General features: G+C 36.6%; 1 protein-coding gene across 1 annotated transcript in view; it reads right to left on the bottom strand.

Moving 5' to 3' along the window:
- The window catches only part of TENM3 (teneurin transmembrane protein 3), a 2,383,554-nt gene that overhangs the window by 369,952 nt on the left and 1,989,909 nt on the right, over positions 1-23,693 (bottom strand). The window contains exon 10 of the mRNA XM_082374697.1: positions 19,856-20,134. Within this exon, the coding sequence (XP_082230823.1) occupies positions 19,856-20,134 (279 nt within the window). The remainder of the gene's footprint in view (positions 1-19,855; positions 20,135-23,693) is intronic.

Below are 23,693 nucleotides of genomic sequence, written 5' to 3'. Positions count from 1 at the left end.
GTAAAATTGCTTTACAGACGCTTCATTTCTTCATTTGGTTGTTGAAAATTTTAACCTGGCACCTATTTTGGGTGTAGCTCTTTCGTTACACAATCCTTGGAGTAGAATTAGAAGGCTAGTACCTCTTCTCTAGGCATTTATGATAGAGGGAAGGGAAAAAGACAGGTAGATAGATAAATTCAAAATAATGTAGTAAATGCTAAATGTCACGGAAGAACTACAGTGAGTAGACACTACGGGAAATTAGAGGCAGGCCAGCTATTTACACTTTGGGACAATGCAAATGAAATGGTACTTAAGTGGAGCCATGAAAGATTGGCAGGATTTTGATCCATAAAGAGTAGCTGAGAGGGTAATGCAGATTGCCAACTTGGCATGATCAAGGCCAAGGGGCAAGAAAGCACATGGTTTATTCACAAGATGGCAAACAAACGAGCCCGTTATAATGACTTCATAAGGAATCTCAAGGAAAGAAGAGGAAGAGAAGATCACTTGGTGTTTAATTAACAGGAAAGATAAGCTTAGAGAATTGAAATCTTCCTAAGAAGGTTGATTCAACTTCTTTTCTGTCTTCTCTGATGAACAGACATTTTATGGAGCCAGGAATCAAGAGAATTGGAGGAAAGAAATAAAAATTTCTAGAGGTAAGGAAAGTACAAAAGAAGGGCAGAAATTTGAATGAAGTAATATATAAGCTCCCTGTATACCAGGAACTAAGAATAGCTTTGAAATAAATAAACGGTTTGAATTTGATGAAAGTATATAGCATTGAAAAGAGTTCAAGTAGGTAAGTAAGACAAAGTAATAATGCTGAAATTTTGGAAGTGATTTGGAAATGGTAAGTGGGAATAAAAAATAGAAAATTGAGCTCCACTTTGGCAAAGAGTTTTGATCGCCATGATGAATAATGTATAATGCAAGTCATGTGAGTTCATTTAAAAAAATATTTATAGCAGTTTGCGTTTGGAAAATTTCTTTAAAAAATTTCCATTGTGAAAGAGACTCACATTTGCAGCTTTTGATGGCGGTGTGATTTTAAGTAGGAAGAGGAATAGAAAGGATATCAAAGAAGCAGCAGGAAGCCAACAAAGAAAAAGCAGAATTCAAAATCAAATATAACTTAGATGCAGTCCATGAAACAAAAAAGATTTGGTGCCTCTATTAGTAAAAGAACCACTCTGCTAAAGGGCTAAACTTTAGAGGGAAAAAGGGACATCTGAATGCTGTAATGCCCCAAATAATGAGAAATTAATTCAAAAATACTAAAAGACACAAATGTGTGATAAAGAGGTGTGAAGTTACAAGTGTCTGGAGCTCCTAACAGAGTTATTACTAAGATTCTTCACTCTCAACCTTGGAAGGTCATGGCTTTCAGCTTCGTAGCCTCTGAAAAGTCAGAAACAATGCCTTGACTGTGTTTGCTGAATGAATAATTGAGAAACAAAGTAAGGAAAACTTGGATAATGTATTTTCTCAAAGTGAGGGAATCTGAGATAAACTTCAAAAATGTTGTATACCTGGAAAGAGAAAATCAAAGAGAGAAGCGTAGAAGACATCCTCTCAGTGAGGAAGTCGTGATGTCAAGAGCTCCCAAAAAAGTCCACTGAGCTGGCAGGAAGTAATGCCCTTGAAGTCTCACTTCAGAGACGTCCGGGGAAAGGCTGATAAACTTGTCCGGGAAGACAAGGCCAAATAAAGCTGGAAAGGGCTTGTCTGTTGGGCCTTCTCCATAACCCAGCAGGAGCTTTTCTGTCTTAATTTTGAGGAGGCAAAGAAAAATAAAACCTTCTCTCCAGTAAGCAGTGGGAGCTACTGAAAGTAAGAGACATTACCTTCCTGCGTAGCGGGTGGCGGTCTAAGAGGTGATAGGCATGTGACGTTGCCAGGACAGTCAAACTGGAAAGTCATGTGCTAATTTAATAATCAACGAAGCAAGTTAATTAGAGGATTTAGTCCACATGAATGTTCCTTCCAAATGGATTATTTTTTTCTTCAGTCTGGGGACAGATCACCACTATTTATTATACAAACACAAAATTTGAGGTCCTTGTGTTTTTAGTTATTCTTATAACATGACCCATTTCAAAATGCATCACAAATGTTTACAGTCTTTTGCATCTCTTGTATGTTTTACTACTACTAAAAAAAAAAAAACCCCTGTTTTATGGATCAAATGTCTGCTTGCAAACAAAATACTATTGGAAGAATATATTTTCCAGGTGGACTACAGAAGAAATAGAAATAATTAAAATACATGTAAAGCATAATGAAACAATCTGAAGTCATCAATGACAAAACCTGCTTTGTCGAGTATTCCTTAAAAATTGGTGAAGATGTCAGTGCCGTACTTAATATAGAAAATATGCAAAGTATAGTTAAAAGAAACAGACTACCAGTTTATGTTCTTCATAACATAATGAATCTGTTGACAGTACGTATATTACTGTTATTTATAGTCCCATGGTGACAAGAAAATGTCACCAATTACTGGCTACAGTGACAGAACACAATTTATTCCTAATGATTTATACCCCTTAGAAAAAAAAAAAAAAAAAGCAGGCTACTAAAAGACAGCTACCCTTCTGTTCCCCAACAGCAGTTTTCTAACTGGAAGTATGTTTGCAAAGAATAACAAGTTATTTTTGTTAATGAGGGTTTGCATAATTTACTTGTATAACACCGTAAGTGACAAACTAAAATAAGGTACTCTAAGGTATATTTTTAAAACAGATCTAACTGAAATATCACGTTTGTAGAGCAGGCTTTCCTCAACTAACATATCGTACTCCATTTTAAACCTAGATCTCTTCAAAGCTGCATGGACTTTCAGAGCGTGGGAAATACGAATAAGGCACTAAGTCAGCCTTTCAAATAGGCATTTACTGCTCATCCTGGCTTATTAAGAACTGCAGGTTGAAAGAAACATGTATTTGAGTACTCCAGTTATTTACAAAGAAATTTAAAGTGATGACATGAGGAAGGAGAAAGAGGGAGAGAGGGCCTGATAATTAATAAGCAGGAAAGTAAACTAGACGTTACAATACAATTGAACTAAATTCGTAAGATCAGAGGATGTGAGAAGAGAGCCATAAGTAAATTCTGATCTCTTAATCTGTAGGATGAAATATGATCTGGGAAATAAGAGTTTCATGGAAAATTCCAAAGAAATCCGAAGTTGAAATTACAAAGAAATTTATGAAAAAGCAAGAGGAGGGAAAAAGTAACAAGTAATGGCTCTTTTGAATGGTTCTAGTAACATCACAGTAAGACAGACCAGAATTGAATTAAAGGGCCATAAAAGGGAATTTAACCATTGAAAACATATTTTGAGGAAAGATGCCAGGCTTTTTAACATACTGCTGATACACGTCCTAGGCACTAAAAATAACTGAGCAGAAATGTGATGTTACTATCATTAAAATGGCGCGAGAGAGAGAGAGAGAGAGAGAGAGAGAGAGAGTGTGTGTGTGTGTGTGTGTGTGTGTGTGTGTGTGTGTGTGTTTTGAGGTCCCCAGAAACCAAGGAGACATAATGAATTGGGAAGACGCTCAGTGAATAATGAAAATGATTAGGTCTAGGAAGTAGGATCAATTCATCAAAGAATGACTATTGGGACTAATTAGTTTTGAGAAAAGAAGGATAACAGTCTTGCTATTCAAGTATAAGAAGAATTATGACATGAAGATGAGGACCAAAATCGCTCCATTTCATGCCAAGAACTTAGGATAAAAGTCATGAAAGAAATTCTAATTAAACACAGATACAGGTAAATTCAGAAGAATCGCAATATCTAGTTCAGTTGTATCTCTCCAGACTTCCCGACAGAGAGTGAAGCTGGTATCTCACAAGGTCTCTGTCAGACTTGCAGGTTATGATATTCAATCATCTGGCAGATTCTTTAGCCATACAAAACAGAATTGATTATTAGAGATCATTTCCCCTAGAAACAAGCTGATAATCACATGAATATTCTTTCAGTGAAATAATAACCTGAACCAGATTGTGTTTTGAGCCTGTAGTATCTCAAGAAAGACACAGATAATAATACATGGGGAAGTTTGGGGTAGAAATGATTCATGTATGGAAATCAAGTATGACCATGGTCAAAACAAAAAAGTATGTTCCACACCAAATCTTTCTTTGAAAAGTGCATGAAAGAGGAAGAGACAATGTTATTGACTGTTTTTCGTTTGTTAAAACTGGCTTGATTATCTTTTTTAAAAGATTGAAATATTTAAGTAATGTCATTTTTGTTTTTGTTTTCTTAATTGAAGTATAGTTGACTTACATTAGTTTCACATGTATAACATAGTGATTCGATATTTTTATCGATTATGCACCATACAAAGTTATTAAAATATCATTGACTACATTCCCTGTGTTGTACATTACATTCCTGTGACACTTATTTTATAACAGGTAGCTTGTACCTTATAATCCCTTTCACCTATTTCACCCTTCCCCCTCCCCCCTCCCCTCTGGCAACCACTAGTTTGTTCTCTGTATCTGTGAGTCTGTCTTGGTTTTGTTCTTTTTGTTCGTTTGTTTTGTTTTTTAGATTCCACATAAAAGTGAAAACATATAGTATTTGCGAGGATACAGAGAAAAGGATACCCTCATGCACTGTTGGTACAGATGTAAACTGGTGCAGTCACTGTGGAAAACAGTATGGAGCTTCCTCAAAAAACTGAAAACAGAACTACCATATGATCCAGCAATCCCACTCCTGGGTATTTATCTGAAGAAAATAAAACCACTAATTCGAAAAGACATATGCACCCCTATGTTCATTGAAGCATTATTTATAATAGTCAAGATATGGAAGCAAACTAAGGGTCCATTGACAGATGAATGGAGAAAGATGTTTTATACACACACACACACACACACACACACACACACACACAGAGCAATATCACTCAGTCGTAAAAAAGACTGAAATCTTGCCATTTGTGACAACACGGGTGGACCTAGAGTGTATTTTGTTAAGTGAAACAACTCAGACAAAGAAAGTTATTTTTGTATTTATCTATTAAACATTTAGGACCTGCTTGCCAGGTATGGCAAAATATTCACCAAGAACTTTCTTCCTTAATATCACTACTAAGCAGATTTCCTAAGCTTATATAATGAAATACCATACAATACTTAATGTTTACTTAGATAAAACTCTTAGCACTGAAACAAATTTATTTTAGGAATCTGAAATGACTGTGAAAACAAAAATAACAAAACTTTGTAGCCAACAATGTATTAGTTTAAGGGTCGTAGTCCCACTCTTTGCAGATGTAATACTTAGACATACACAGAAGCAAAGGAAACTTGGATTATATTTGATTGATGCAAATAATGAATCTAATTTTTCTTGCTACTTTAGGTAGTTTATTAGATTCTCATGCTTCATATCTTCGCTTCAATGGACTTATCCTAACCCAACGTGACTTTCCTCCCTTGAGGTAAATCCTCAAGAAAAAACTTTGCAACATTAGGTTTGTAAGGTTAACCAAAAATATGATAATGCATATTTAAAAAAAATTGTTTAATAAGAAGGCACAGTTTGAAGGAACTCAGACACAAAGACACTGGGTGAATGATCCAAGATAAAAAAAAAAATGAGTTAACGATAGAATCAGAATAAGAACCCAGATCTTTCCACTTCTAATCAAGTGTTCTTAGCACTGTGCCTATGAAACTCTTTTCTTAAAATAGGAGGATTATATCTTAGACTAAGAAGTGTGAAACAAATTCAACTACACAGAAGCTCAAGGTGACATGGAAGACATTTAAATTTACAAGACTTTTTTCCTTCTCTTTGAAAAGTAGGTGATCTGAGGGGACCTTCACTCTACTACTGTCTAGATTCCAGTAGATTCCACACAAGAATAGGCTGTGTATTATAGTGGTTTTGGAATTAGATGGTGGATTTCAACCCTGGCTTTGTCATTTAGTATCCGTGGGACCTTAGCAAGGTATTTGGAGTCTCTAAGCCTTAGTTTTCTTTCCTTGGTTAAACAGGGATAATACTAACCTCAAAAGGTGTCAGGTGGACTACAGTAGGTGCTCAATAAAATCCAAATATCTGTCTCTGTCTCCGCCTCTATCTCTGTTCTGCTCTGCCATTTGGATGTTCATAGAATGACTTTTCTAAACAATAACCACAACATTCACATCCAAAATCCTTACCGATTATCATTGTTACAAAATGACTATTTCCAAAATGCTTCTATAGAGTAGTGACACTTCCCATGGGATGTCAAAGTATTTTGGAGAATACAAACTGTTCCAGGAATGATGGAATGTCATCATAGCAAAATCAGAATTGGTTGGAGTAAGAGGATTTTTGTGGGTGAAAACTTCTAATTAAAAAAGGATAAGAAACGTATTTCATGGAAAGGGTCAACCTAAGCGCTGACTCTTTCTGATATTTCTTCAGGAGATGAAATCTTGCCTGACAGCTGATCAACTATCACTGAGCTATACATTTAGTACAAACTACTTGAAATATGGCGGAAGTAACCAGGACTCATGGACATATATATGGCAATATTCTTATCCCTTAAAGTACAAACTTTTCACCTCCAAAGAAATTCCTTTTCATCCATTTTTATCCCTTTAGCAATCACTCTTGGAATAGATAGGTAAAATTATGAGAATACTTTAAAGAAACATTGCTCCTCTTCTGACCCTCTGCACTAATCTCATAAGGTTTTGAGATAAAATAATAAGTACATTCAATGTGCTAATGGTGCAACCATGAAGTTCACATCTAGACCCTTACGGATGCAAATGTGGACAGTAAGAGCTACTGAAATTTAAGTCCTTTGTCTTTACAGCATTGAGGGGCCCACTGGCCCAGTGTTAGGGCACCGCTGTGCCTTTATCAAGCCATCTACAGAACTCAACTGTCCTGACATAGAATCTTAATCAGGACTGAGACCCACTGGTGGAAGCGGAATAAGGTTTACTACTAATAATTTTGCAGCCTCCTTCCTTGTACCATCATGGTGTTCTCCAGTGGTTCCTGTGGGGAATACATCAGTTGCAAAACCCTCATTACAGCCATGGCGAAGATAAATACAAAGTCAAGAAGTACAGGAAATCTATTTTATGTAGTGATTGTTTTGAGATTTGGCAGGAAGCAACTAAAATGTATGGGGGTGAAATATTTTCAGACTCTGTTCTTCAGTCGCTAAGGCTCTTACTCTAGTAGTAAATCAGTGCACTGGAATAGCATAAAATAGGATTCTTGCTGGACACTGTATGGTAACTGAATGTCTTGTTCTAAGGGACGATTCAGGAAAAACAGAGAAATCACTGTCTCTTTTGAGTCTATACTAGATCTGCTATTATTCACTGCCCATTTTGTTTTCTAACAAAACCACTGCAGGTTCCCTTAAATCCACATCTATTTTTAGTTTTCGATAACATCTTTTTCACACTGTTTACTGTTTCACAAACTGCAATATGCACTCTTCTGCATGACGGCTTTATGTAATTGTGCAGATGACAGTCTGTTCAACTATCTTCCTATGGCCTTTCTTTTTTTATTTTCCTACCACAGCAACATTTTTCCAGGTTGCGCACTCATCTTTGATTCTTTATCTTTCTTTCTCACATGACAAAGTCCTGCCAACCCTGCTACAACTTGTTGCTGCCTCTCTATTCAACATAATGTCTTCCTACTATATGTTGAACCATGGCTCATCAATTCCAGGTCGGCCTTCATAGAGTCCATTCAACACTGCTTTAGGGTGTGGATAGGACAGACAGAACCCACAGGGACAATCTCAGACCTATCAGCGTGACATTTACAGTTCTTCGCAAGTGGATTCCACTTAACTGTCAACTTTAACTTCCAGTGCTCCCCAAGAGGATTCTTCTAGAATCTATGGGTGGCCTCCTTATAAGGCTACCATTGTTTCGCTTGTTGCTTCCAAGCATTTCTGCAAGTTTTTCCAACTGTAAGCAGGCACTACTTTTCTGCCATATTTAAACATATTTTATCACCTTCAAAATCCTGCTGGAATACTACTAATTCTGCAAAATCTTTCCTTTTTTAAACCTTTATCACTTTTCTCTTTTCAATGTGCAATTTAGCCATGTATTTCATCCAGTTGCTTTGTCTTCCAATTGTTTTCTCTTTGTAAAGCCCTGTATCTCCAAGTCCATAAGCTTGAGAGCAAAGGGTCCATTTTATTCCTTAAAAATATCTCTCAAAGTATTTAATATAAGGATGTTCACAAAATATGTGCATAATGCATCCTGACTTTTTGCAGGTTTCATGCTTTGTTTTTTAATGAAATACACATCTCAATAACTGCTTCTGATATTATATGTAACTTCCAGAAACCTATTTAAGTCTGTTTTTCCACTACATTTTTTTGCAATGTCTAAAGGCTACGCATTATACTGCTAGTGGTTATATACTGTTATACTGTGCATTCCTGAAAACGTTTATTTTTAGTTAGAATTCTAGATCTCTCAGAAACTACCAAACCTGAAGTTAGTATCTAAAAACTACTATTTATATAAGATAGCTCACAAATTTTACCCTACTTCTTTGCAAAGATTTAACAGCACTAATTTTTATTGATGTCTCCTTGCCAAAATTTAAGCAGATTAGTATATATTTATTAGACATTATGAAGCATCCCCTAATTAAATTAAATGACATTTACAAAAGCAAATTGTGTGAAGAAACAGTAAGATACTATGTTTCCATCAAGTTGCTAAAATTTTAAAGCATGGCAACATTCCTTGTCAATGGCATGTGGAAAAAGACACTTTTTTACACTTCTGGTAGGAGGGTAAATTGATACAAGTTTTTTTTGCAGGGCATTTTGACAGGGTATATCAAATGCTTTAAACTGTACATAACTTTGGCTCTGATATTCCACTTTCAAGAATTCATCCTAAGGTATTAGGGGATACAGAATTAGGGGCAAAGATTTAGCCACTAGAATTGTTATTACAACATGATTTACAAAAGTGAAAATTCAAACAACCTAGATGTTCAGAAGTAGTGGATATGTTAAACAAATTATGATAAATCACCGCATGGAAAACTATTATGTTGAAGAAGAATATCTAATAATGTGGAGAAACTTAGGTCAAAACAGAAACTGCAATTCTAATTTAAAAATATATACACAGATAAAGAATGAAAGTGTAAATACCAAAATAGAAAGTAGTGAATATTATCCATATGCTTCTCTGTGTCTTCAAATGACATGTAATGCTAAGTAAATAAAATAGATAAATTAAGGGCATAGATTTAAACATTCATAACATTTTTTACTTAAAATTGCTTGGCCTAAAGTTCCATTTTTATTATGTCTGTCATCACTTATCATTTTACTTGGGTTATTGACACAGTACAATGCAAATAATGATTAAATGCTTAAAAAATTTTAACGATTATCTGAAGCCTTAAACTCTTTAGATAGGTTAATTCAAATAATTTAGTTCACCTATAAGCACATTTTGTACCTTACAATCTATACAATGGTGTTCCCCTCACAGTAAATGAGACACAGTCCATTATAAAGGAATGTTTTATACTTGCTTTCTGCAGCAACTGACATTTCATTCAAGCACTTTCCAATCCCCCAGGAATCTCCAGCTGATGTATGTCAAAATTTTAAGATCTCTCTTTGTGAACTTTAACACCCCTATAAAAATGAGTTGGAAGAGCAAGCCTACTTCCTACTGATTACTTTGATATTAACCAATTAAAGACAAATCAATTATTCAGTTTAGTCTGAATAATCATTTCACAAAGTCAGTTTTCCAAATTTCAATATGCAAATAATAACTAACACTCTGGCTTTTTATAGCCTATTTTTATTTCTCTCAGACATATCACTTGTGTTCTATTTTTTTGGCTCCCTTTTGAGTATTTTTAAAAAATGAATGTTTGGTAATTCCTCAAGAGTGTTTGCTAATAATCAAATCTGGTTGTATAATTTTATGTTTGTAGACATGCATTTTGTTTTTAAGCAAAATAGACAGTATAGCTAGTGCAAAACCATGTGGCAGTTACTAAGGTGGAAAGACTTATATTTAAGCTATTAATTTAATCCTTAAGGCAAAGGTCATAAACACACACTTATATATGTATACATGTATACAGGCATGTGTATGATTTAGATATAATTATATATTTGTATCTATTTTTATTTTGTCATATCTATTTTTTATATATGTATTTATTATACAACTATTTTATTATATATCTATATGTTTATATATAGATTGTACACAGACACACACACATCAGTGATCAAGGAAACGAAATAGAAGTTACCTACGTATCTGTATCTGGAGTAGTACTGAGAACAATCCTCTTATTTCAGGCTCCAGAATTGATAATTACCTGTTTTCTATTAAACTCCGGATGTGCTTTTCTTTCTTTTTTTTTTTTTTTTAACAGCTTTATAGTACTGTTTTAAATAAAATCTCAATTTTGAATAAGAATGTATTTTCCCCCAAACCTTTTAATGACATGAATTGTCAAGTCCATCAAATGTCATCAATTTACACTACACTGACTATGCTATGCTATGATTTTTTTAAAATTAATTAATTTATTTATTTTTGCTGTGTTGGGTCTTCATTTCTGTGCGAGGGCTTTCTCTAGTTGTGGCAAGTGGGGGCCACTCTTCATCGCGGTACGCGGGCCTCTCACTATCGTGGCCTCTCTTGTTGCAGAGCACAGGCTCCAGACACACAGGCTCAGTAGTTGTGGCTCACGGGCCTAGTTGCTCCGTGGCATGTGGGATCCTCCCAGACCAGGGCTCGAACCCGTGTCCCCTGCATTGGCAGGCAGATTCTCAACCACTGCGCCACCAGGGAAGCCCTATGCTATGATTTTAATCAGTGTAGATAGAAATATACCTTTTTAAAGTACACCTCTCCTACAGCAAACACTAAACTAATGCTATCACAAAGTTGTAAGATGAAAAGTACCTTACAAGATAAAAAGTACTGAGGAATTCACAGTTATCTAAGTTTATATTCCAAAGATCTCCCTGCTCCCGAACCTTCGGAGGCCAGACTTCATTTCCCCCTTAATCTCCTCTACTTTCATCTTCTCATTACTCCTTCCCTTTCCTTAGAAAGAGGCTGAAATGTCCTCCAATATAAAAATACCCCTGCCCTTGTGTTCCCCAGGAGTTACACCTAACTCTCTCCTTTCTTAGTTAAGATTTGGAAAGAATAATCTACATTTACTGGTGCCATAGTTTCTGTTCATCTCCCCACCCACTACAACTTGACGACCACACCCACTACACAGAAATTAAGATCCTCTGTGCAATCCAAAGGATATATTTGGCACTTAACTTACTACACTTCTGGAAATTTTTGACTCTGTTAATCATGTCCTGTCTCTTTTGTCTTCTGTGAACTGATCTTGTTTGGTTTTCTTTTTGTCTCTATGGAACGTCCCTCTTTGTTTCTTTCACTGGTGCTTCTTCTGTACCTTTATGTTAAATATTGGTGAACTCAGTGTTTTATCTTCATTTCTCTTCTTTTCTCATTTTATTTGCTTTTGGGGAGAGGTTTAATTTGCCCTATGGCTTTAACTGCAATCATAGAGATAATGAAGTAAATGTTTCTAAACAAAATTTAACTTGAGTTTTATATATACATATATATTTAATTACATTTTATTATATATTATATATAAATTTTATAATATATATGATTATATGTATTATTACATTTTATTATATATAATATATAAATTTTGTAATATATATATGTATATATATATATAATTGCTTAATATATTCTGGATTTTGATGTCCCACAGACATCTCAAATACAACCTGTCCTTCTCGGAATTACTGACTTTAGCACAAACAATATGCTTTAACCTCCAACTTGGATTATAGCATCACTTCCACGTTAGAGGGTCTTTTTAAATGTCTTCCTCTTCTCTAATACCAACGCAATGAATTAATCATCAAGTCGAATCTATTTGAATCTGTCTCCCTGTCCTTTCCAGTTCTTTGTTCAAATGTTTGTATTTTCTCACTTTGATAATTATAATACTACCTGATTGGCCAATTTGCTTTCAAGTTTGACCTCCAATTATGTATTCGCTCAGCTACAGTTTCAGTTCCAAATTCAGGCACTGGGTGAGGTGAATACAGAGACACAAGGGTGAACAGGGCCACGGCCCTATGGAGCTTACTCCCTTTGTGGGAAAGACAGTTAACACTCTACACTGCTTTCTGAGTACTCTGCAAAAATGTAAATAGGACTGGAATATTCCTCTGTATGAAAATTCTTCCGAGACTCCCATTACCTACAGGAAAAAGTACAAATTCCTTAGCATGGCCATGAAGTCCCTTTGCAACATGGTCTGGGGCTACCTGTACAGCCTAAACTCTCATAACTCATCCACACAACACCCTGTGTTACAGGCACCAAAGAGCCTCTGGCTCTTGGAACAGTCCCCAGGGATTTCACACTCTCTCCTTCACTGCTTTGTCTACACCTTGCATTTTTACATATCCTTTGAGCCTGTGTACCAATGCCACCTCCTTCCTCCTTTATAAAACCTTTTTTCCTCTCCTGCCCACAATTTCTGTGGCAAGAATCTGCTCTGTGCTGACACTGACTTCGTATACTGTGTTGTCATATTACTTAGTACATTAAAGTACAATTACAATGTAATATCTACTTGCCTGTTTTCCCAACCAGCCTATGAATTTCTAGAGTCAGAGACTATATCATACTCATTTTTTTGTTTTTGTAGCCCCTGGTACAGTACCTAGCATTTACCATTCATTGAATGAGAATGTAGTTGACATACTCAATGAGAAATCAATTCCAAAAGTCACATCTCAACTTTATTCAGTTTTCAGTTTCTGTGTGACTTGATATTTAAAGTCAAGGCAATACTCATAAGACATTTTTAATTGTCCCTTTCTCAAGTTTATACTCATTTGTATCCATTTTAATACGCATTCAGAAAGCTTTTACACTTAGTTTACAGTCTATTCATTATGGCAAACTATCTCAAGTCAACTGATAAAGAGAAGAAAATTCCAATAGAGTGAAACCCTCGTTCAAACTACTCAGTAAATAAGGTAGAAGATTCTTCACATTTAAACTTGTGGGTAGGTAAATGTTAATTAACAGAATTATTATGACCTGAGAAGAATATTCTATAAATAACACCCCCCCCCCAAATAATTAGTTGCTTTTCAAACACTTGAACACCCTTGGAATGGCAAATAAACTACGGTTCTATGGCTCTAACACTTATTTTTTCTATTTCAGTGATAATTACATCAATGAACCTGACTCTGCATTCGCTGTTGTTCAATTCATTAATTAAAACAATTTTACCGCTACTACTGTGATTTTTCAAGGATATCAAACCACATTCAAAAATCAAAATAGCATGCATCATCAGTTTTGATTTGTGTTAGTAAGCTTTACTTTGATTTCAACTCCACAATTAAAAGAACATCTGGATTTTAAACAGATACCGCATATATTCTATAGACTTTGAACAAAACCACAGAGAATACAAGTTGTTTTGTAGAAATGGCAATATCTGTGTGATGAGTAGCAAACTGTCAAGCAGTGCCGAAAATCCTCTTAGAATGGAAAATATAAATGTATATAAATACTTAAGTGATAACAACCATGGTGGTGGACTTTATGGCATTCTTAATTCTAGTTTCATAATACTAAATTTTTAAAAACTTTTATTTAAATCATCACTTACTTGTGCTCAAGTGACTTGTAACAGATCCATGAAGTGAATCTATTTCATCCAAAATGAAGTATGGAAGCTTTTGGTTAAAGAATGACAAGTTGCTGTTTAAACTATAAACACATACCCATGAAGGTGATGTAATTATTTTTATATATTGGAAGCTATTTGACTGTATTTTGCAAAGCAGCACTTTAATTCTGACCTTGATTTAGGAAGCATGCAACATATTACTTTTGTTATTTTGACATCCCAGAGCACCTAAAACATAAAATATAATTTACAACACTAGGACATGCTGGAATTGACCATTACATTCCAGAAGAGAGCCCATAATGGAATTTATATTCAAGTTACGGTTTAGCATGTGTAGTAAAATCTCATCAAATTAGAATAACACTGAAATAGCATTTATTTCTTGCAGCAATGGAATTCCTCCTTAATTCTCACAATCAATTTCCAAAGTAGGCTGAAAGTTAAGAAAGGTCAAGTTGAAGGAACGGAATCAGGCTAGGCAAAAGAATACACCTCTCTTCAAATTATTTGTGGAAAACGCAACTATTAGCCTCTTGTAGAAACAGAGCCAGGAGAGGAATGACGTCTGTGTCAGGGCTACAAGCATCACATGTACGCAACGTAACAGGTATTCCAACACCACTGGCAGTTTCTCCCACACTATTCTAGAACTTAAGTGGTGATAGAATAGTTGCAAATCCTTCCATTTCTTCTCTCTCACCTATATGCAGTTGCTCAGAGAGAGAAACAATTGCCCTGCCCACTTTTTCAGAGAACATATTTTGCCCAGTGTGGTAATTTGGATGGCAAAATAAAGTTCTCTACTGTGACAGTGATGTAAACATCACTACAACAGTTTATCAACTTGGTTTAAGGGGTATATCTTTTTTTTAAGTACAGTAGCTCAACTTTTAGATTTTATCTATCCATACAGAAAGTAGACTTTAAAACTACTATTTCAAAGGACAAGTAAATTGGTTTTTTGAAGTGTTTTAGTCTGGCAAAGCAAGTATCTATTACACTTAACAATATTGCACATTAATGCTCTATGCTTCTTGTTAGCCAAATTAGCCCTGGAATACTTTAGTATCTGCACAGTTAGTGTGGCATTAGTGAGGTCCTACCACAGGTATATCGCTAAGACCCCAGGTGAGAAATAAAGTCTTCCAGGAATGATTTATTCTATTGTGTGAACTGATGAGCATGAGTTAAATTGCCTTTTAACTGACTGGCTGTCTAAGTAACATGCCTTTGAGGTAAACACCACTTTTGAAATTTCCTTTGGCCAGGAGGGGAAGGAGCATGCTAAACTCTTTGAAGTCTACAGCCATCAGACTAATTATCAGCACCACTTAATGTACATTCATTTAATTACAGTGAATTAAAAAGTATGTGGGGTTTTAGAGAAAAATAAAAGAGTCAGTAAATGGTGACAGAAATTCCAGGCTATGCAAATTAGCAGTGCGTCTTCTGGAGGAGACCACTCGCTCTTCCTCATTCGCCAAATGTATAAGTACTTGACTAATGCAGACAGAGGGGGAATAAGGAAGGGGGGCAGGGGACACACTGTGGGCCAAGACTATGTAGGTACTTGATACCGTGCACCTCACTTAATCTTCACAAACACTTAAGAAGGAGATATAATTTTCCACCATTTACAAATAATAATAAGAGGACACCCTTGTTTGGAACTCACTAGACGCCAGGCACCGCTGTTCTAAGCATATTATATATCCGAGCTCATTTAATCCTCACAACAACCCTATAAGGGCTGCACGTCATTTGTGATCTTCTGCATCTTACCCTCATGGAAACGGTAGCACAGGAAGGTTAAGTCACTTGCCCAAGGCCACACAGCTGGGAGGTGGTGGAGCCAATACCAACCCAGGTGGTCTGCCCCCGTCAACACGTTCTCAGCTGTCGCCCTCAGAGGAGGCTCTCGAGGTCCCCAGTTACGACGAGGTAGAAGAGGAGAGGAGAGCCACCTCCTCCTGGTCTGTCTAGTGTCAAAGGTCATCGGTTCCCAAGGGGCAGAAGAGGTCGTGGAGACCAGCAGAAGAAGCAAGACGAAGACCTCCACATCTCTGGGGCCAGCAATACAACTGGCCGAGTAGCCAGGCAGAGATGGGAAAGTTGGGACCTTGAGCTCTGGGTGACTCAGGAGCAAACAGTCTTAGGGGTCGAATGAAAGCATTTACATCCTGAGCGCTGTGATTCTGAATCCAGGCACTTCTCACAATACCACACTGCTGGCTGACAAAGGATAATAATACATGCTAGGCTTCTTCTGGGAAAAGATGCACAAATAAACATTTTTTAAAGCTTAAAGCTTGATGTTTTGAAAAAAAAAGTCCTTTGTTCCTGACATTTACATAGATATTTGGAATTCAGATCAGATGACTTGCAAAGCTGGAGAGTGGGCGTTCAGTCAGGGGTCTTTTAACAATCCATCAGAGGCAGGAAAAATGCCTCAAACGAGCCAGAGCACACTGGTAATTTTCCCTTTGATTATGGCATCCCATCACATTTATTTTGTAGTCTCTCAACAGCTTACTAGGACCGCTGCTAATAGGTGGTCACAAACCACTGACCCTCCAGTATTTGCCCTGGAGCATGGCAGTTGACTTAGAAAGTTGTCAGTATGTGTCAAGAAAGGCCTTCTCCCACAACCTTAATTCGGAACAAGATTAACATTTGAAATTTGATATGAAACTCAATACACTGTAATAAATTTTTTTTCTCAAAATGCTTCTTAACGTCAACTCCCCATGGTTGGTGAAGAGTTAGTTTTGCAAAAGAATATATTTTATCACTGGTTTAGAATCTCTGCTAACACGGAGACATGTGACATGGTCCGAATGTTCCTTTACTCTCATGGGATGCTCAGGCCATCAAAATTTCATTAGCCTCACAGCAGTTCTAGCACCTTCTTAACTTGAACTGTTGGCCTCTTTATCAATAAATAAATGAAATCTAATCCCTTGTAGTGACTAAACTCTTCTTTGAAGTTATAACTAGAATATCAGTCACTCAGCTTGCATAATTTCACAAATGTTGAATAGCATTTTATTTTTTTCTGAGGAAAACAGCCTTATTCACATTATTTCAAATGACAAAAACAGTCAACCCAAACTCCCCTGCTAAATTGGGGGGAAAAAACAAGTCAGTGTCTGGTTTCTCAATTAGTTTCACTTTGGTGAGTTATTTTACGCACATCCTTCTTGTTTCAACTTATAGTGATATAATAGAACTTCTAAGGACACACGGCAAGCTAACACGAAAATGAATAAAATTTGACAATTTAAATAATCGAAAGTCAAAGGAAAATATAGCTGGAAAAATCAGTAATCTTTCAGAATGAGAGCATTGAAGAATACCTGAATTGAATTATTTTAGAAAACTTATATTAGAAATATTTGACTAGATTACAAATTTTAGTTTTTACTGTAGCCCAGCTTAAGAAAAAAAGTTTTTTATATCAGAAAAAAACCCTCAATACTCTTGTTTAATTCCACAACTCAAAATGATAAGGTCTGCTAAATATCAGAAAATTAGGCTTCCCTAGATCTTAATGTAATTTATTACTTTAAATGGAATCTTGCTCTGTCTGACTAATCACCGAAAATTCAGAACAAATGAATGAATCTGCAGTGTTCCTACGGACACACATATAAAATCTATGAAATAGCCAGTGTTCAGTAAGAGGTCATCTCTATTTTATTTCCTCTTTTGTTTTCTTCCCTAAGCTGACCTCATTGGGAGTTCTTAGACCATCAAAATGTTGTTTCAAAAAACAACCACAGCCAAACCTTGGGGAAAGAGTAAACACAAGTTTAAGTCATCACTTGTCCAGCTCAACAAACATTGTTTTTGACACTTTATACTCTTTACTTGGTTGACCTGTTTACTCTCAACAAATGCTACCAAAGGTTCTGAGTTTCAAGGCAAGGCCCCTGACACCCTCTTCCTGTGTCTCCTTCATTCTGCTTCAGAACACCACTTGGAGAAATGGACGAGTGTAACTTTCCTTGTCTTTACATCATTCTAAGAACAGGGACTAGGAGATTCCTGGGGCAACAAGTCCCTCCTCTCGTTCATAATAATCCGTGCAAATGGAGAGGGCCAGCAGTGTGAGAAAGTCGCTGGGCTTGTCACCCCGCCCCCAGTCATTGGGATGTTAGATACTGTTAACTACAGGTGGCAAAGTTTCTAAGTTTTCTGAAAAGAATAAAATGGCATGTGTTTGGGAATTCACTGTGAGATAGTTTTAGCAGATATACAAGTTAAAAAATAATAAAATCAATTTATATTTTACCAATACAGACACAATAACAAGCTACACTCGTTATGAGAGAGAGAGAGAGAGAGAGAGAGAGATGCTACAAAGGTTGTATATAGAAAGGGCAAGTTGACTCAATGTGGGACAATATTTAATGGATATGGACATGGAAGGTCCATGATGCAGAAAATCAGAACTGACTGCATTGTCCTGCTGCATTCTCCTCTGTTTTCTGAAACCATCATAAATTTTTTCATGTATTTTAGGAAAATCAAACGTCAAATAACACATCTGAATATAACCACTGTGCCTACAATTGCTTGCAGAGTGTTACATAAACATATAGAGGGACACAAAGCAAAATTTATGCCAAATCTTATGTACTTAAGGTTAGAAACTTCTGAATCCACAGTGAAAATTTATATAAACACAGGTTTTACTGAGGTGAATGGATTAGCTCAGGAAAATGCTGCAGTCCGATTCTAAGACTCATTTTGTTAGACAGAACTGCCCTTGTTTCCTGTTTTGGGCTAGGATAAATCCAGCCTCCACCAAGAACTGACACTTCCAAAATGAATATATTAAGTGCCTATTATTAATTGATTTTGACTTTGGTTTAATGCATTCAAGTATTCTCCACAAGATATTGTTTTAGTTGGTTTAAAGTAGACCTTTTTTCCCCTAACAGCAAGAAAACAAGTAATAGGCAGTACGAAGCACTAGCTACCCCTTCGTTTGGTGACTGAGCTGAGACTAAAAGCTGACAACGGACCTGCTTTCCTATCACAAAGCAAAGCTGACAAACTTGCTCAATAAGTAATAAAAATGAAACCATTGGTAAAACACCATCTTTCTTTGCACATGTCATGCAGTTCTTCCATTTTAATTTTCTCTCTGCTTTTTTGATACATCGTATACACAGCATTAATAACTAGATTAAACTAGCAAGTACACTGTTAACATTAAATGCTGAAAGAGGAAAGTCATTTTGTTGCCTGGTGCATTGGTGCTGATGCTACAATTCTTCCTAGAAGCTGCACTGACTAAAAATTAAGTTTTCTTTTAAATCTATTATTGCAGAGAAATTAACTGTTTCTTTATTATTCTGCGTTGGCGATAGGAAAAGAGTCCCGATATATTTATTTCTCTTACAGTGTGCTATTTGGATACCCTAAAATCCAATTTTCGTGCATCGATTTAATTGCAGAGTAATCCAGTCCCCAAAGCACTTCAAAGGCCACACTCCCTTCTCTTTACCAAGATTTCAATTGCTCTCATCAACAAGTAAGTTTAAAGCATGATCAAATTTGTTCTTCAATCATTGAGCCCTGTTAATAAACGATTCTGTGTGCTCACTCATCCATTCTAAGATTCTGGAACTTCTTTGAGATATTTTCAAGAGGAATCTACAAAGACATCTTTGATTACAAGCTGGCTCTGGGGTAAACTTTACCACCACTTGCTTTGCTACTCCATCGAGGATAACGGGTGACACGATCCAAGATAAGTCAAAGCCAATCTTTGTGGGTTTTTTTTCTTACCATGATTAAACTGTTTTTCAAAACTATAGCAAACACAACAGAGAAAGCTTGCATAATTTTACAATCTGATGTCGTCGAATACTGATTTTTTCCCAGGGGAAAAAAATGCAATAACGAAAGACATTTCTTGAGCGCTACTAGTAGCGTTGCAATACAAAGAAAGGAAGAAGAAAGAAAGAGAAGGAGAGATGGGAGGAAGGAAGAAAGCCACGCCTCCAGAGTCAACGGAAACAGACAGAAGCACCGAACGCCAACATTACGAAGCCAAAAAAAAAAAGAACTTACCATTTTCACTGTCCGACTTGTTTTCATGCTCTGTGTCTGTCAGGGTGAGGGCTGAGTTGGACCGGCTTGACAGGCAGGAACTGCGGCCTGACTTGACCCCCCTGCCCCACAGTCTCATGGCATGCTCTGGGGACATCACTGCTTCGTTCTCAGTGTCAGCGTCTGACCCTGCACTGATAGAGTAACCTCTGTGAGGGAGCCCCATCTCCGCACAAAACGCCAGTCCTCTTCGGGGTTCCGGGTCACAAACGCCTAACTGCCTTAGGGTGAAATTCTGTCCTGATCAGGGGGAGAAAAGATAACAACTAGTGAGTATATGTCTCGTTTCAGTTTTTTTTTAAACAAAATCTCCCTAAAATAAACACTTAAGCATCCAGTTGTGTCAGCTCTCAACACCAGGTGTCTGCATTAGCTCCACATGACCTGTGGTCGCGTGGGTCCAATCGGGAGGGGCAGGGAGCTCCACCTCTGACTTTCCACCCACCCCAGCTCAGAGCTCCTTTGTCAACTATTTCAGCCCACGAACACCTCCAGAGAGCTGCGCAGGTAAAGCAGGCCAGACCATGAAAACCCAACCCAGAGAAAGGCTTAGTTATCCTTGATAGAACTGTGTTTCGCAGACTTGTGAAGCCAGAGAAATTGTCAGAATTATTTCCTGGGTCCTGGCTCTCATCCCAAACATTAGGATTTTCCCACCCAGAGGTCACTCCTTTGGAAGAGAAAAGATTGCCCTCTAGAAAAAGTTACCCAATAATCAGAAAAAATTAGAAACCGGAGCCTGGGCAGTCTTTATTACATTTTCCCACCTAAAACTTAACAACCAATATAAACATGTATCACGTGTGTACAAACATACACTAACTTTTGGAGTGTAATGTCATGAAAATGTGCAGACATCTGACTTCCCAGATTTTTTGCTTTAATAAACACCAGGAAACATCTGTATTGATCAGAGTAAACCAATTCGTGCAAATAAAGTGCACTCTAAAAAATAAAGCGGGAGTATTATGTATTTAAAAATTAATGATAAAATCAAGTTCCCTGCAAAATAAATGGTTGTGAACCCTGAAGGCTTTTACTAATAAATTGAGCATAATAAAACTCATGACACTGCAATAACTTAAAGCAAAAGTGTTTAAATTAGGTGACACTTTAAAATGACTGCCGTTATTAATGGCTTTTCCAATCCTGTATTTATTCTTGAAAATTTCACCTATGTTTTATGATACTAGGGGTGAGAAGAGAGAGAAAAATGTTTGCTTAGAGGATGCATACACATGGGCCTTCCATTTCCTGTCTCATTGGCATGGTAGAGTCTAAGATTTAGGTACCAACTAGAATCAAAATACAGGAAAAGACTAATAGTATACCAAGACTGATTTAAATGCTACCATATAATACCAAACTTTTAAGAATATTAAGCATTTATATTACTCATAGTTTTCATTTTCGTACTTCCTTCTCTTATATCCACAAACATTTTAAAGTTAATTGGCTAGTATGAGAAATAACATACATTACATTTTTTAAAAGAGGGTGTTATAAATTATTTGTAATAATAACATCTTGAATCTCCTAGGAAATGAATCAGACATAATGCACAAGACAGTAAATATTTGGTTGTAAAAATATTAGCACCCGCAAGGATTCAGCCTATTTTAACCAGTGTGGTTAATTGCTTTATTGGTCTGGTCAGATCAGAAGTTGGAATCCGCTGTATCTCGGTCAGACTTCCAAATGGATTCTGACAATGACACTCATAAATAATGAAAATCTGTTGCTACAAATTAGCTACAAATCATCTCAGAGAGATGTGAATAAGTATCTGAACCAAAAAGTATGTCAAAAATAAAGGAAGTAGTTGGGACTTCCCTGGTGGCGCAGTGGTTAAGAATCCGCCTGCCAATGCAGGGGACACAGATTCGAGCCCTGGTCCAGGAAGATCCCACGTGCCGCAGAGCAGCTGGGCCCGTGTGCCACAACGACTGAGCCTGCGCTCTAGAGCCCACGAGCCACAACTACTGAGCCCATGTACCACAACTACTGAGGCTTGCACACCTAGAGCCTGTGCTCCGCAACAAGAGAAGCCACCATGATGAGAAGCCTGTGCACTGCAATGGAGAGTAGCCCCTGCTCGCTGCAACTAGAGAAAGCCCGCGCGCAGCAGCGAAGACCCAACACAGCCAAAAATAAATAAACAGAAACAAATAAATAAATTAATTTAAAAAAAGGGTCTTCTCATTCCAAGTGCAAATATTCAACCTAGATTTTCTATAAAAAAATAAAAATAAAAAATAAAGGAAGTAGCAAAAATAAAGAAGAGGGAATAAGAACTCACTGAACAGTGAGAAAGTGGGCAAGCTTAATGAGGTAAGACACAGTAGTGGCAATATTTTTAAAAGAACTAGTGTGGACTGTACTTATGAAAGTAAATCCAAAAATGGTCAATGTAATGGACAGTTAATGGAATGTAATGGACAGTTAATGTGAAAGAGCTTATCCATTCCTATTTATATATCATATCTAAAATGGGGAGGGGGGAAAAAGGGTGTAAAACAGTTAAACATCACCATCAAACATGTTGATTTTTCCAAAACAATTTTTAAAGGGTGAAAATGAATGATAAGATCCTGTGCATCTTTCCTCTATTTGGGGAGGTTCCCACATTGGAGAATAAAAATAAGAGACACATTAAAAGATAGTAAGAACTCCCTTTCTAATCTCTGAAATGTAACTTGAAACATTTTCCATGTTATTGACTTTTCACACTGTTGCCATCTTGATGCAAAAATCTATGGGGTGAAGGAAAGCAGAAAACGGCAATCTTTATTATTTGTTACCTGGGTATGTAAACACAGATCATTTTGCAAATGAATATCCAAGACATCATCCTGATGAATTGGAATGTGCATCCCAAACTCCTTAAACGTCTGACCCACCACCCAGAGATAAACCCACGCACATATGGTCACCTTATCTTTGATAAAGGAGGCAAGAATATACAATGGAGAAAAGACAGCCTCTTCAATAAGTGGTGCTGGGAAAACTGGACAGCTACATGTAAAAGAATGAAATTAGAACACTCCTTAACACCATACACAAAAATAAACTCAAAATGGATTAAAGACCTAAATGTAAGGCCACACACTAAAAAACTCTTAGAGGAAAACATAGGCAGAACATTCTATGACATAAATCACAGCAAGATCTTTTTGACCCACCTCCTAGAGAAATGGAAATAAAAACAAAAATAAACAAATGGGACTTAATGAAACTTAAAAGCTTTTACCCAGCAAAGGAAACCATAAACAAGATGAAAAGACAACCCTCAGAATGGGAGAAAATATGTGCAAATGAAGCAACTGACAAAGGATTAATCTCCAAAATATACAAGCAGCTCATGCAGCTCAATATCAAAAAACCAAATCCCAACCCAATTAAAAAATGGGCAGAAGACCTAAAGAGACATTTCTCCAAAGAAGATATACAGATTGTCAACAAACACATGAAAGGATGCTCAACATCACTAATCATTAGCGAAATGCAAATCAAAACTACAATGAGGTATCACCTCACACCAGTCAGAATGGCCATCATCAAAAAAATCTACAAACAATAAGTGCTGGAGAGGGTGTGGAGAAAAGGGAACCTTCTTGCACTGTTGATGGGAATGTAAATTGATACAGCCACTATGGAGAACAGTATGGAGGTTCCTTAAAAAAGTAAAAACAAAACTACCATATGACCCAGCAATCCCACTACTGGGCATATACCCTGAGAAAACCATAATTCAAAAAGAGTCATGTACCACAATGTTCATTGCAGCACTATTTACAAT

This window comes from Balaenoptera borealis, assembly GCF_965194805.1.
Source record: "Balaenoptera borealis genome assembly, chromosome: 21".
NCBI classification, from domain to species: Eukaryota; Metazoa; Chordata; class Mammalia; order Artiodactyla; family Balaenopteridae; genus Balaenoptera; species Balaenoptera borealis.
The sequence above is the reverse complement of the archived record's forward strand: the minus strand, read 5'-3'. Positions and strand labels throughout refer to the sequence as shown.